The 14,507-nt window shown below is 54.4% G+C and overlaps 1 protein-coding gene across 3 annotated transcripts in view; it reads left to right on the top strand.

Moving 5' to 3' along the window:
• Positions 1-14,507, top strand: part of SLC8A1 (solute carrier family 8 member A1) — a 77,084-nt gene that overhangs the window by 50,377 nt on the left and 12,200 nt on the right. For all 3 annotated transcript variants that reach the window (XM_067292871.1, XM_067292869.1, XM_067292870.1), the window contains exon 3: positions 12,859-12,962. In XM_067292871.1, the coding sequence (XP_067148972.1) occupies positions 12,859-12,962 (104 nt within the window). The remainder of the gene's footprint in view (positions 1-12,858; positions 12,963-14,507) is intronic.

A 14,507-nucleotide genomic window follows, 5' to 3' on the forward strand; every position in this document is an offset into this window, starting at 1 on the left:
AAGCCTCCTCTGATGACCTGGGCAACTAAAGACAGGTCTAGGCAGAGGGCACCGCACGATGCCTTCTGCCGCCGCGACGTCCCGACGCGGGGCTGTCATCCATCCATCCATCCGTTCCTCTGCAGGCAGGAACGTTTCTGTATTGCCGTTTTTAAGTGCTCAGGGCCGTTTTCACTGAGGCGTGTGTGCACTGAAACATGGACTCTTCTCCTCGGGAAGGGGGAACCCATCGCGGTTGAGGGGACCCTCAGCAGCAAGCCCGCAGCAAACACACGAGCACTTTTCCACGCTTGCCTTTCCCTCGGCCACTCGCTTCCTCTTTTTTTAGCCCCGTTTAAACAATCTCCTTGGTAACCACGGGGAGAAGCTGAGTTTCTTCCTCCTTCCCGTGGGGCTGGTTTCCTGGTGAGCTTGGCACCGGGAGGGATGCGAGAGCCCTTGTTAGCCAACATCCTTGTTAACAAATACGCGTGTGCTTTTCTGCTCACAGCACGAGCGTTGACGCCGTGTAGCGCTGGGGGTCTCGGGAGACCTGGCGTCTCCTTCAAAGGGGTTTTATGCAGAGAGCTTCAGGCTGGCTGAAGACTCAGGTGCGTTTGCCGCGGGAGGGGGGTAAAATCGGCTCCCGTGCTCGCTGCCTCTTTCTGAAAGCCCGGGGCGCGTCGTGGTGGAGCTGCTTGGGCTTGCACCTCCCTCGACAGCAGGTTACCTACGCCGCCTTCTAACAAAAGTGCAGCGCGGCACTTATCGCAAGCTCGTAAAAGATGAAGAGGCTTTTCCGTAGCATCAGCAGGGTGCCAGCGGGGAGAGCGGCTGGGACGCGTGCTGGGTGCTGCGCTTGCCAGCGCAGGTCGCGTCGGTGCGCGCAGTGCGGCAGGTGCCTTTTTGCTCAGCAGTTCGACCACAGAGAGCGAGTTTGTGTGTCCGTGTGTCTTGCAAAGCCCGGCCTGCTCATTCAGCGCTGGTGTTTTCCCTCTGAATTTCCGTTCCCTCTCCTCTGCTGTCACCATGCATCGCCCTCGTCCTCTTGGCCTTCTCCTCCTCCCATGTAAAGCTGCTTTTCCGGCAGTAGAGCTCCCTGCTGGCCTCGCCGGCAGGGCACAGTCGGGACCCCTCATCCAGTGTCTTCCAAAATGACACGGGAGATTCCCCCTTGCCCTGAAATCCAGGTGAGTGGGCTTTGCAATGTGCCTGCCTTTGGAGAGGGAAGCACTGCTAGGATTAACCCAAAATCCCGCTGCAGGGGCAGCGCTGGAACATTGCAGAGCAGATGTATTCGGGGCTTCCTTCACCCCCCGGTTCCTGATGCTGAAGCCACACTGTTATGTTTTGCGTGGTCTTCGCCGTTGGGTTTACTCAGCAAAGTTTGCTAAATAATTTACAAGGCTGCAGAACCGTCCCCTCTCCCGTTCATTAACATTCATTTTGGGGAGCGCCAAAAGGCATTTTGATAAAAGAGCGATGGCTTGTGTTTGAGGAGCATTGTCATGGCAACTCTGCCAGGTGCACACGGAGAAGGGAAGCTCGCATTTGTTTGAAAGGTTATGGCAGTCATCATCGTAAGGGTAAATCCGTCTGCAAACAAAAGCTGCGTGTGTACTTTGGGGCGTAGAAGAGTCGGGAGCAATTGCATGAGTTTCCCATTCCTTTCCCTCGGGACGAATTTGTGGGAGAACAGTCAGGGAGAGGCATGGTGGAAGAAGTACCCTTGGTTTGCTCTTCAGCCCAAAGACACCCAGCGAGCGTCTGCAGGGTGTTTGCTCCGAGCAGGAAATATCCGAACACTGCTGCACCCTCTGTAACGTGGCAAATGCTCGGGAGGAAATCACTCCGACTCGGCTGTGTCGCGGGCCACAACCAGCTTCTTAGACAGGGGCTTTGCAGGGTTTTATATGGTGCAGGGACTTTGGCTGGGCTGAGCCCTGAGCAGCTAAGCCTTTGCTGGGCTGAATTTTGGGGAGCTAATGGCAGTTTTTAGTTGTCACAGGCAGGGCTGTGTGAAGCCAGGGGAGAAGCTGTTTCTGCTGTGCCAGCTTTCCCAGGCGCCGCAAGCAATTGCTGCTGAGGGTGTTTTTGATCAAATTCGCGTCAAACGGGTCTTCCCTCCTCGTTGTTGTCGCTTGCACTGCAGTATTTGTCTCTTCTGTCCTTGGAGATCCAGATAGTGATTCAGATGGTGTCTACCCTGCTTGTCCCTCCACTGATCCAATGCCTTCAGCAAGCGTTTGGTGGGCTTTGAGGACTGTGGGCCATCATCACTGGAGGCGGATGGTGACGGGATAGGGAAGAACAGCAAAAAACTGTTGTCCCAATGTTACTGCGTCCAGACTCACGCGAAGTGGGAGGCCCCAGCTCCAGCTGTCCTGGGACAGCAACATTTTTAAACGTGAACAAGTGCATAGGCTCTGCTTTGAGGCAAGTCAAGAGACAGCTATGCATCTTCGCTCAGGCAGCCCCTTGTGAAATGTGGCCTTGGGAGAGGGATGAAGAAGGGCATGAGCCAGAGTGCAAAATTCACAGCCAGATTGGAGCAAATGCCAGGGATTCCCCAAAAAAGCAGCATTTCTCATCTGACAAATCCTGCCCAGTCTGGCCTTCCTGAGAAGACAGTCAAGCAACATTTGGTCTAGCTTGTGAAATCATCTTAGCTGGCAGTCGTTGCTCCTAAAAAGTGCTTTCTGATACTCTGGGCATCAGCGGTGCCTGCCATCTCCCAGCAATCTAAGCAGCGGCAGATCTCAGCCCTGCTATCTCTTCAAGCCACCTTCCACGTCTTGCGTCTGCGCAAGGCCAAGGAAGAGCGGGCTAGATGGACGTGTCTTCTTCGGGGCTTTGCTGGTGGCAGTGCTCTGGAGCAGGCCAACGTTATGCAGTTGAGCTGCATGATGTCATTTAAACTTGATGTGTCTGGAGGTCAGTGGAGTGGATGCTGGGCTGCACAGCCACGGAGAGGACAATGCAGCCCTGCGGTCTTACAGAGATTGATTCAGCAGGGCTGCTTTCTCAAACGAGGTGCAGCGCAACCACTTTTGGCTCTGAAGGTGGGGGAGGACAGGGGGCACCAAACCTGGGCTGCTGGACTAGCAAACTGAGCTGCTGCGTCAAATCAGCTCACATCTGCCCTTCCTAAAGTGCTTGTCAGGCTGTGCTTCAGGGAGGCTCTCTTTCGCCCTCTGTGTCATGTTTGCGCACTCCTCCGGCGAGATTTTTCATTAAGTGTAGACATTTCACATCAGAAAGCCCCAGTCCTGGAAAGGGCTCTGTGTGGATAAAAATCTGTGACTCACAGGGCATCTTACACACATGAGATCCCATCAGCGCAGGCTCAGGGCTGCTCATCTCCACTGTCTGCCAACATGCTACTGTTTCCCTTTGACCACCATCTCCAATCAGTAGAGTTGGCCGTGCCAATTTGTTCTCTGTGACGGGCTAATTCACACAGTCTTGTTGGGAAGCACAGCTTGTGCTGTGACTCTTGCTGATAATCACCTGCAGACTTTGCACCCACAAGCTCAAAACTGACGGAACAAGGCCTGCACCAAGCCAAGGAGCCCTGCCTGGCTGAGACATGGCCTTCCGAGGCGGTGGGCATCCTTGGGAAGGAGCTCCTCTGCAGATGGGCAAAACCTTGGAGCCTGCGGTGACTGGTTCACAAGACTCTTACCCACATCTGCAGCACTACCTGAGGGCGAGGGCTCTGCTTCTCTGCTTTGTGGTAGGCATGGGATGTGTCAGGTGAGGTTTCCCCAGTGTATTTTCCATGTCACGCCACTGGTGGGGATGGGGGTGACTGAGAATTGGCTGAATAAAGGCAGCTCCAGCCACTGGTTGGGAGCCAGACAGAGAAATGAGACCCCTCAGAGGTGACGCCTCCAGTCTGTTGGTGTGAAGAGAGACAAGGCTGGACCCCAGGATCATCGTGTCTTTCTCCATTGCCTGCTGACGCAGCTATACCCATGCACTTCAGAGACAGTGATGGAGGACTCTGGAGAGCCTGGGCCCCGCATGGAGGGGCAGAAACCTTAACGAACCCTCTCCACTGGGTAACATCTAAAACCCTTGTGTGACACCAGGTCATTTGTATGCTCCGTCCTGTTTCTGTGCATCTTCTGTCTCTCAGGAAGGAGGGTCTCTGCGACGACTTCCTGGGCACTCACATTGCCCTCTCGGCGCGTCCCCGGCCGGGCACGCGCCGCCTGCACCCAGGACTAATGCTCCTACCGCAGAGCTGGCTTTCTCCACGCACGTGAGGCTGTCAGCTCCTCACCATCAGGTGCAATTTGGTTGTCAGCCAGTTGGAAGAAAAAAACAATCTGTTCCTTTTCCTTCCCAGCAACAAAACAACTTCCCTCCTCTCGTAGCTGTCAGAAATTTGAGCAATGAAGCTGCGAAGTGCAAAAAAGCACTCCCTGGTGCCAGAGCTCGAAGAGTCTCGTGCTGCAGAGACAGACACAGAAGCAGCAAGGCTGCTTTACGTCTCCAGCAGCACGGCCAGAGCCTCGAGTTGCTGCAGCCCGCCGGGAGACAAGAGCTCGCCCAGCCAACGAGGCCAGCTAGGGCGATGGAGAGCAAATAGGGTCAAAGACGGGAGTGAGAGGTGAAAGAGCCACTTGCTCCTGGCAGCTGGCTCCAGCCCTGCACTGGGGTCCCGGGCCCTGCTCCGCGTTGTGGCCTAGGTCCCTGCTCCACGTTGCTTTCACCCTGGCTCCAGCTGTGCCCAGCCCTGATGCCGATTTAGGAGCTCTCTCCCTGGCTGTGCCTGCTCCCCGATTGCATCTTGCTTGTTGAGGTGATGGCACGAGCCGCACGAAGCAGGGAGTCTCCCACGTCATGTGCCCACCTCACGTGGCAAGCTTTAACTTCAGCTAATTAAGCAACTGGCTGACAAGCAGATGCATGAGAAATCAGTGCAGCAACTTTCTGCAGGAGCCTGAGAACGTGTGCTGCAAAGGGCAGCAGCAACAAATGTGGTTTGGAAGTGTCATCTGGAGAAGGTGCATCCCTTGCATTCACTCACTTGCAGCGATTACTACTGCCCTGGTGTGGGAAGCACCCAGCTTTGAGGATTTCCACTGGTGCACAGTGACTGGGCAGATATTCAAGTTCAAAACAGATGCTAAGATCTGGGCAAGTAAAAGGTGTTGTCACCCATCATTCCTGGTGCTGTCCAACCCCATGAGAGAGGAAAGGCTGGTGGAGGTAGGAGAGCTGGGAATCCAGTTGCTCACAGGGTGCCTTCCCCCGCTGGTGTTTCTCTGTAAGCACTAGCTCTCCTCATGCCCTCCCTTTCCCCTTGCATGAAGCCTCCATCCTGAGGACACTCACTGATGTCTTCCTCCCGAGGCCCCTCAGCCCTGTCCTGTCAGCACCTTGTCCCTGCCAGGGTTGCTGGCAAGGCAGGCTTCTAGGTGCTCTCGCTTGCCCTTTCCAGCGCTGCATTCAGAAAGCGTGGGGTGAGCTGGCATGCTTGCCCCAGGGACACGTTGCCTCCTAAGAGCAACTATTTGCTGTCCATGCTGCTGAGTAGGCACCACATGTGCCTGGTTGGCAACCATGTTGCTCTCCCTGGCACGCAAGATATTGTGAATGCCAAAAGTTCACCCAAGCTTGATGGGAAACTGGAGAAATCCATGGGGAGTTGCTAAATACATAGAAACTGGGGCCAGCTAGGAAGATGCAAACACCTGGGGGCTGGGAGTGCATCAGCTGGTAATATTATCCATATGCTCGACCTGCTCTTCTGTCCTGCTACAGACAGGTGCTCTTGACAGTTGTCAGAGAGAAGAGGCTGTGCTGGGAGGCCGTGGAGTCCGATGGGGCACAGCGATTCGTCCCTTCTTGGCGGGACCATCCTTAGAGCATTGCCAGCCAAGAGGACTTCTCCTTTGGCTCTAGCACCCAAGGGTGGTGTGGGGATGCTCTTTTAAAAGGAGGGCTTTGCAGTATGACTGAAGTAGCATGTTTTGAAAGTACTTCTGTTCAGGGAAGGTCCCTAAATCCCAACAGAGGGCACGCGGCTTGGAGCAGGGGCGGGCATTTGTGTGCCCTGTTCATGAAGAGCACAGCTTTCTCTTGCTGCTGGGGTTTTCCTTCCACTGGTGTTGGGTCTGTTTTACCTGGGCGAAGAGCCTTGCTCTGGCATGAAGGCAGAGTACATCCACCGTGCACCCAACTGTCTGCATTTCTCTAGCAGAAATCGCTCTTCCCTGAGCCTGCAGCCGAGGCTGAGGAAATGAGTTTCATCTCGTTTCCATGTACCAGCAATCAAAGAATAAAACAAACCTTGCAGAATTGCAACTCCAGCTCTTCTCCTCTCGCTGACGGAGCAGCCCTCAGTCCTGTGCTGGAAACAAGCTGAGGAGGCAAGCGCGTGTCTGATAGGAGACCTGGCTTCGGTGGCCCTGCTAGTACCCGTGTTGGCACCTGTGGCATTCAGCGTGCTTTCACCTGTCCTCAGGGCCATGAGGCCCCCGTTTGGGCGGCCGGGGTGCCAAGCCACACCTCCTCCATTTCGTTTTTTTAAAGGGTAAAAACTAGACGAGTGTACGGGTTCCTGTGTGCTGGAGCTGCTGTGGCCTCTGCCTGGAGGAGGACTGTTCTTTAGCATGGTGTCAGCTGCAGGTGGTTCTGTTGTTCATGCTATGCCAGGTAATTTATTGGTGTGAGTTCGGCCCTGACGAGCAGTATTTTCCTCCCAGTGATTCCCTCAGCAGTGTTGCTTTTGCCAAGCAAAAGCGTGGGTGGGTGTTTTATTGCTCCTTGGTAGTCGTCGTTATTTTTTGGTCCACGGGGACAGTTGGTAGGTGCATTCTCCATGGCGGTCCCATGTTTTCAGATGAGTATGAGGGGCAAAGAACGAGGCGGGGTGAAATGGGAATGTGCTGCGTCCCTGAAATGTCCTGCCCACCTTAGAAACTACATCAGTGTTTAAAAGTGCGTAAGGCTGGGATCTACCAGTGGCTTTTTGTGTTTCACCACAATTTTTCCTGGTCCAGACTGCCTTGTGTTCACGTACCAGGTGCATGGGGTACATGTGCCTTCGAATTGCAGGCAGGGCTAATAAATAACCCCTGTGCTGGCTTGCACGTTGCTGCTGATGTTGAGCTGGTAGTCATGTTCCCCGTGGCCAGTAGATCTGTGCTAGTGACAGCCCGTGAAGCTGGGATGTGCCACGGCGGTTGGGCTGAACATCCTCCTCTCTGAGGCGGGCTGCTCTGACCAAGGGTTGCAGCCTGTGCCCAGGGGACAGCGTCCCCCAGCCACATGTGTCCTGGGCCATATTAGCAGGAGTTTAGCCAGCAAACTGAGGGAAGACTCAACCTGACAAGATCTTGAGCCACCTCATCTAGCTTTGAAGTTGGATTGAGCTTGAAGGTTGGCCCCACTGTGAGCAGGTGATTGAACCTCAGACCTCCAATGTTCCTGCCCACCTAAACCTTTCTGTGATCCTGCGAAAGCCTGCAGTTCAGCTCCCTCCCCAACCTGTAGCACCCAGTAACCAAACAGCTTTCTCAAAGCAAAGTTTTACCAGTTTGGATGAAAATCATTTCTGAGAAAGCAGGTCTCCAAACAGAAAGGGGCCCATGAACTCTTAAGACCATCAAATTGCTCTCCATCCTCCACATGAATCTCTCCATCCTTCACATGAATATCCTAGCTGAGCCTCCTGAGACCCTAAATCTGGGAGGCACTGTCTTTTCCCCAGCCACTCTTACTCCCCTTCCCTGTGCTTGGGGGCATATGTCTTTAACCCCTGCTCAGTCCTTTGACCATGTTGTTCCTGAGGGAAAGCCATGCTTATCTTGTCTTAACCCTCTGGTGTGCTCTTTCCCAACTCTGGCAAATGACATTTCACAGCTTCCTTGGATGTCTCCCTCAAAAGCCATCAGCATCTTGCACTCTCCGTTGGCACATAATGGGATTCTCTTCTTTTGGACTGATTTTGTTGCCCTCCCTGCTGGCCTTTTCAAAGTCTGCTAAGCCTGTAGCATCTGTAGTAACTTTGCATCTTGTACCAGACCACATCCAGGCTCTCTTAAAATCATCACTTAGCAGCATGCTGAGAAGATGGCAGAGTGGGATCACGTCAGCACTGGAGTGAAACCTCGTCTGCAAATAGATAGCTTTGGCATGTGTTTAATGGGGTGGAAAGAGCACTTAAAGTATAGCTGAGAGCATCCACCGCAGCTCTGCATTTCCCTGCCAGTTGGGGAGACGCTTTGGAAGTGCTGTCATCAGGACACCGTGTGTGACAAGTGTCCTGCACCTCCAGGCTGTGTGCTTTCAGCATTGCCAGCTTGATGGGTTTTTCTTTTTTTTTTAACAAAAAGAGAAAAATGCTGGTAATGCTGTTCTGAGGCAGTCCAAAACCACTTGAATCACAGAGGGTGCCAAATCGCTGTGGCTTTTGCTTTGCAGCGCGGCAGTGGCAGGGCAGCAGATGGGAGGGGAAGGCTGCTGTTTGCTGGAGTGAAATGAGGACATGCGAAGTGGCTGGAGGACTGCAGAGTAGATGCCCCCTGGGACTTCCCAGACCAGCTGTGCTGCACACACCTCCTGAGTGACTGGGGGGACACTTGTCCCAGTGGCTCCCTCCCTCTGTCCAGCAGATCAGCGTCAGGTTGTGCCTGCGGTCCCTGTGCTCTCCCCATGTGCGGTCAGTGCAGGGGTCTGCATTGATTCCCGGCTTGGATCTGACGGAGAGATTGCCTCCTGCCTCTGTCCCTGACGTCCCTTTGGGACCACTTCTCCCAGTGGTTTGCTGCAAACTTGCCGCTGGAGCTCCCTGCAGCAGGCCCCGCAGGAGGGAGACAGGCAGGAGGTGTGCCAAGCCTTGGGACAGGGACCAGCGTGCAGCCTGGCTGCACGGAGGGGCCTCTGGCCCCATGCACCCAAACCTGGCTCTAGAAATGGCTCTTTCCCACCTGCAGTGTGACTGAGGCTAAAGGATCCCACCCACCATTTGGCCCAGGGACAAGGCAGGAAGAAAACAGTCCAGTGTTTTCAAGGGCTGTGGTGTCGCACATTTACGTGAACTTAGTGTTTGGCTTAAATCCCTAGCTCCTGGAGATGTTAGATTACGGCAGAAACCCCACTTTCATCCCCAAATCAAAGCCTGTTTCTATCCCTCTGAGAGGATTTGAGGGACGGCTTGAAAAATACCACCTAAATTGATCCTGGATTGCAATGAGGTGTAGAAAACGTATGTAATGTTTTAATCTTCTGTTTTTCTCCTTTTGTCTCATGGGCTTGGGAGACCTGACTCCTAGTTTATGGAGACTCTCCACACTGCAGCACTTTGCACAACATTTCTTCTGCGCCAGCTGAGGCGCTGAGGGATCCCTTGGATTTGGGTCATTTTCATGGGTGTTTGGCGACGCTGAATGGAGTCGCCAGTGTGGTTTCCTGGGATTTGATCCCCGTTGTGCTTGTTCCAAGCTTCACGCTTGAGCTGGAGAGACACGGGCAGGAGGAGCTGCTGTTCTACGGGAAATGCCTTTGCTTTGTGGCCTCGCGGAGTAGCGGACATCGGTCCTGACAGCAGCCAGGAGCGATGGCACGTGAGCACCCGACCCAGCCAGCCTGGCTTCAGAGACGGCTCTGAAGGGCTTGGCTAGCCATGCTGTCTGTCACGGTCCACGCCGAGTGCCAAGTACCTCCAGAGGACGTTTCTTCTTTCCCCCACACTGCAAGCAGGCTGCAGAAGGGGTGCAGGGTCATCCCTTTTGGGTGCCGCGTGTCCTTGTGCTGGGTGTCCCTGGCACGCCACGGCACTGGCTCCCCTTGCAATAACTCCAGGAGCAGATGGGCTGATGCCACCGCTTTCTTTTAGCAGCAGAGAACACACTGGTGATCAGAGCAGCTACCCCATGCGCCTAAATTGGAGCGTAAAGCCAGGTCAGGCGATAACTCATCTCCAGCAAGGACTCAAAGCCTCAGCTGATAAATCCTGGCGCTGGTGTTTGGAAAGGGTCTCTGTTGTGTTCCTGCCCTGCAATGACTCCGCAGTGGGTTTTTTTTTCCTGGGATGCACCATCAGGACTTCTCAGCATGGGTCTTGGCAGACTTTGTTCCACTGTGTCTGGGCAGGGAGCACCTCTGAAAAAGCAGACTGCAGGAGATGGGCTTGCAAAACCGGAGGCTGGCTATGCCAGGGAGCGCGGGACTAGATGGGGCCGCGGGCGGCAATCCACAGCCAACATGGGCAGCCCCGTGGGAGTTGGAAAATCGCATGCTGCAGACCTTGTCGCAGCCTGCACCTGCTTCCTGGCACTGCCCAGCAAACCTCTGCTTGGGGGAGGAGTGAGAGGCAGAGACCGAGGGTATCACCCACACTAGGAGGTCTGGCAAGAGCCGGGCGTTAGGTGCAAGTCCCAGACTGCAGCAGAAAGTGGCCCGTGCTCTAATGCAGGATAAGTCGTGCAGTTCTGGTCCCCTCCTTCTCGACTGCTCGGGCGCTGCCACGTGACCCCCCCTACGCAGAGCCCTGTGGCTTGGCTTTGCTGCAGGGGCAAGGCAGTGTGGTGGCATTCAGGCGAGCTCTAGGAAGAGCTGGTTTTACTTTGGCATGCCGGCTGGCCTTCAAATGGGTGTGATCTCAAACACCATTGCAAGGATCTCAGCAGCATCCCAGCAGCAAATTTGCCGCAGTGTTTCTTGCCGATCGGAGATTCAGCCGGAGAGCAGACTTCCCAGCTGTTCCCCCCACCTGCTGTCCCAACAGCCTTGTACAGCATGCCAGCAGCAATGTCTGCCCAACACGGAGCACTTGCTCACACCCGAGAATGATCGTCTGGGAAACAGCAGCACCTGCTGGCAGCGGCAGTTTAGGTCCTGCAGCCTCATTATACAAGGGGTCCCTAGCGCTGTTGGACCTACAGGAACAGCTTTGGGGATCGCCACCCCAGTTTCTTTTTGTGGGAGAGAATTGTTTTGTGGGGCTTTGAGAGCTGCCGCATGCAACAAGCCCAGATCACACCCATGGGAAGCTTGCGTCTTGATACCCCTGGTGCCCTTAGAATTGATGGAAGAGGCTTTTTTTAATTAACTTTCCTGAGCAGAGCTTTTTTTTTTTTTTTTGTATGTAGAGGGAGGCTGTGGTGTACATTTTAATGGGAGTTGTCAGGAAAATTATTGATTTTGTTAGTAATGTTTTTGAAATTGTGCCATTCTGTTAATTCTGTCAGGTCCTCTTTGACGGCGTGGCTGAGAGCATTTTTGTATCCTTCATTAGTTTTTTAATATACAATAATTTCCCTTAACTCATCAATGCAAAGCAGGATCGGCTGTGTGCTTGGGAAGCATTTTTCCTATGTACCAAACTATTGCAGCAATAATTATAAACAGAACGAATTATTACGGATATTCATTATAAAATACAATTACTCTGAGCTGTGCTCCACTGTTACACTTCTCAGAGCCATTGCTCGCTTGGAGTAAATGGTTTCGTTATAAGCATGAAGGGCAAACTTAATACACTTCTGACTCATAGCAAACAGCACAAGAAATCATCTCTGCTGTTCCTCCAAATGCTTAGCAATGTTTGCTCTGAACGAGAAAAAACCCCCGAAGAGACTGATGCCAAATACTTGTCAGCTTAACAGAGGGACTCTGGGTGGCAATGTAGATGTCTGTAAGGAGGCGAGAAAGCCGGGAGATGTGGCAGCGTGGCCTGAATTTCTCTCCGCCGACAGCGTGGCTTGCTCCCATGTTTGTGGGTTTGCAGTTCTGGGACCTGGCAGGTTGCTCCTCGAGCAGGTGTTAGAGCAGCCTTGGGGCTGCTCCGACTCGCACCTCGCCGGAGGAGCCAGGGATGGGGCGAGAGGTGTCTCCTCCGAGGACAGGGCAGCTAGGCTCAGGGCGAGGGGGCTGGGGTTAGGAGCCCGCTCCCAGCGCCCGAGCACTGCGCCAGCCCACGAGATCTGCGGAGGAGACTTCGCGTGCCCTTGGTGCACCTCAGGGCGGAGCGAAAGGGAGCAAGGGGGTCCGGGGGCTGCGTTGCACGCCGGACCCTGGGTTTTTGGGAGGGGCCACGTCTTGCTGCCTCCAGGATGAAACACTTACGGGGGAGCCCGTTCCACGCCAGGAAGGTCGTGCCTTTTCCAGCCGTGGCCTCCAGCCGTGTCGGAGAGGATGGCGCCCTGTGAGTGGTGGGCACCCTGACCCCCTGGTCCGTGCTCAGCCCGGGGGCGAGCTTGGCCCCTCAGCTCCTGCCCTTTGCTTTCGGCTGTGCTGCCTCTCCCCGGCCTGCGCTACCAAATCTGTTGTTTTCTTTCCGCAGCCACCTTCTCCTGGCCTTCCTCCCCTCCTCCTCCTCCTCCTCCCTGTCTCCCCTCCTCCCTTTTCCCCCCTTACTCTTGAATCTCTATTTCTTCTTCTCTGTTCCAGCAAAACGATATCAATCAAGGTGATAGATGATGAGGAGTATGAGAAAAACAAGACCTTCTACCTAGAGATCGGGGAGCCCCGGCTGGTGGAGATGAGTGAGAAGAAAGGTGGGGGACGTGCTCCGGGGCTGACCCCGCCTGTGTGTCCCTGTCTGGCTCACTCATGCCTGGCACCCGCAACACACAGCCCACATCCCCGCGGCCTACGGAAAAGGGCAGGAGCTGGGGCGCCTCGCCGCGGCCCTCCGAGCCCTTGCCGAGTCCGGCCCCGGGGGCGAGCCGTGTCCTCGCCAGGCTCAGCCTCGCCGCGGCCGGAGCGGGGGCTCCTGCCCTTTTCCGTACGCCCGCGGGGCAGACGTGCAGCCGCTTCCCCCCGCCCGACCATCTCCGGCACCACGGCACCTGGGCGGACGTGAAATGCATGAGCGTGCGATGCCAATCATGTGTTTGCCTTTGTCTTGTGTTCCCACAGGAAATTCATTACCCTTAGAATACTTGACCGTGAGGAGTATGAGAAAGAGTGCAGTTTCTTCCTTGTGCTTGAGGACCCAGTGTGGCTACGAAGAGGAGTGAAAGGTGTGAGAGTAAAACCAGACCAGCTCTCGAGACGCTGCCGTCCGCTTTCTCTGTGTCTCCCTACTCTCACACTCCTTTCTCCTCGCACTTTGGCTCCCGGCCGTTTTTGCCCTCCTTCCTTCGAAGCTTAGCCGCTGCGCCTTTTTTGCTCCTGTTTTCTTTACTCTTTTGTTTCGCGCAGCCCCCAGCGGCGTCTCTGCCCTCCCCGGAGGGCCCCAGAGTCCCCGGGCAGGGGCGGACGAGCCCCGCCAGCCCCCCAAAAGGCATTTTGAATGCACCCCACAGCTACGTCTGCCTTTAGCCAAGTCGAAAATGCAGGCTTGGCAGGTAAAATAGGGATGCGGCCTCATTTTTGTCGGAAGATAAAATAGCCTTTGCTTGAAATAAAGCGCGTGGCCAAAGCAGTAACTTTAGCCTTTTTATACTGCCATTAGGATCTGGAAATAGCTCAGAATCATGGTGTGAGCAGGTAATATCATGAGATGCAATCACTCTAGAAGAAATTGGGTTATGCTCAAGTAAAGTTTCATGGCCGTGCACTAGATAATAGCTTCTCATAGGAATAATGAAAACAATTTCTGCTTTCATCACATAAAATAGAAACAGCTCTACACCAACTGCAAGCCTTCCCAAAAAGACGAGGCGTGCTTATTTCTCCACATCTTTTTTTTTTTTTCCTGCAAGGAAATTAAAATTCATGGCGACAGCTAATTTTGCGCACTAGCAGTGGCTGAGCACGAAGCGGTTTTAGAGGTACTTAAGCTAATGAGTTGCAACGCCGCAGACCCTTATTAATGCCTGTGTAAGAAACAGGTAGCAACGTTTGGTCTGCCTGCCTGCCTCGGAGCTGCTTTCTAATTTCTGGGCCACAAGCTCCCCCTTCAGCAGGCACGAGGTTATAATGTGCTATTCGTTCAGGACCCTGCGAGACTGGGGCGCTCCCTGCGCTGGGCAGGGAGAGGCAGCTGTGTTTTAGTCCAGAAGTCCTGCGGTGATGCCACGTTCCCCTTCGGAGATCAGCTGTACCATCCCCTCCAGCAGCTTGCCTGGTGTTTGATGTGAACGGCCGGGCTTGGCTAATGGAAGCGGGGCTCAGAAATCAGGCGCGCTGGCACAGTCTGGTCGCAGCGGGCGGGAGCGGTATCATTAGGTGGTACCGGGGACAGCCAAGGGCCACGGTGAGTGTCGCCAGGCTTCTGACCCTCCCGGGCACAAAGGTAACTGAGGAAACTTGAGGGAAGTTCAGCTCTAAAAACTCGCTAGCTAGAAGGTAAAGAATAGTTTAGAAAGATATACACCAGAGGGCTGTGCTGCCATTCAGAGAGACCTGGACAGGCTGGAGAGGTGGGCGGAGAGGAACCTCATGAAGTTCAACAAAGGCAAGTGCAGGGTCCTGCACCTGGGGAGGAATAACCCCATGCACCAGTGCAGGTTGGGGGTTGACCTGCTGGAAAGCAGCTCTGCGGAGAAGGACCTGGGAGTGCTGGTGGACACCAAGTTAAGCATGAGGCAGCAATGTGCCCTTGTGGCCAAGAAGGCCAATGG

This window comes from Apteryx mantelli, chromosome 3 (assembly GCF_036417845.1).
Source record: "Apteryx mantelli isolate bAptMan1 chromosome 3, bAptMan1.hap1, whole genome shotgun sequence".
In the NCBI taxonomy this organism is placed as follows: domain Eukaryota; kingdom Metazoa; phylum Chordata; class Aves; order Apterygiformes; family Apterygidae; genus Apteryx; species Apteryx mantelli.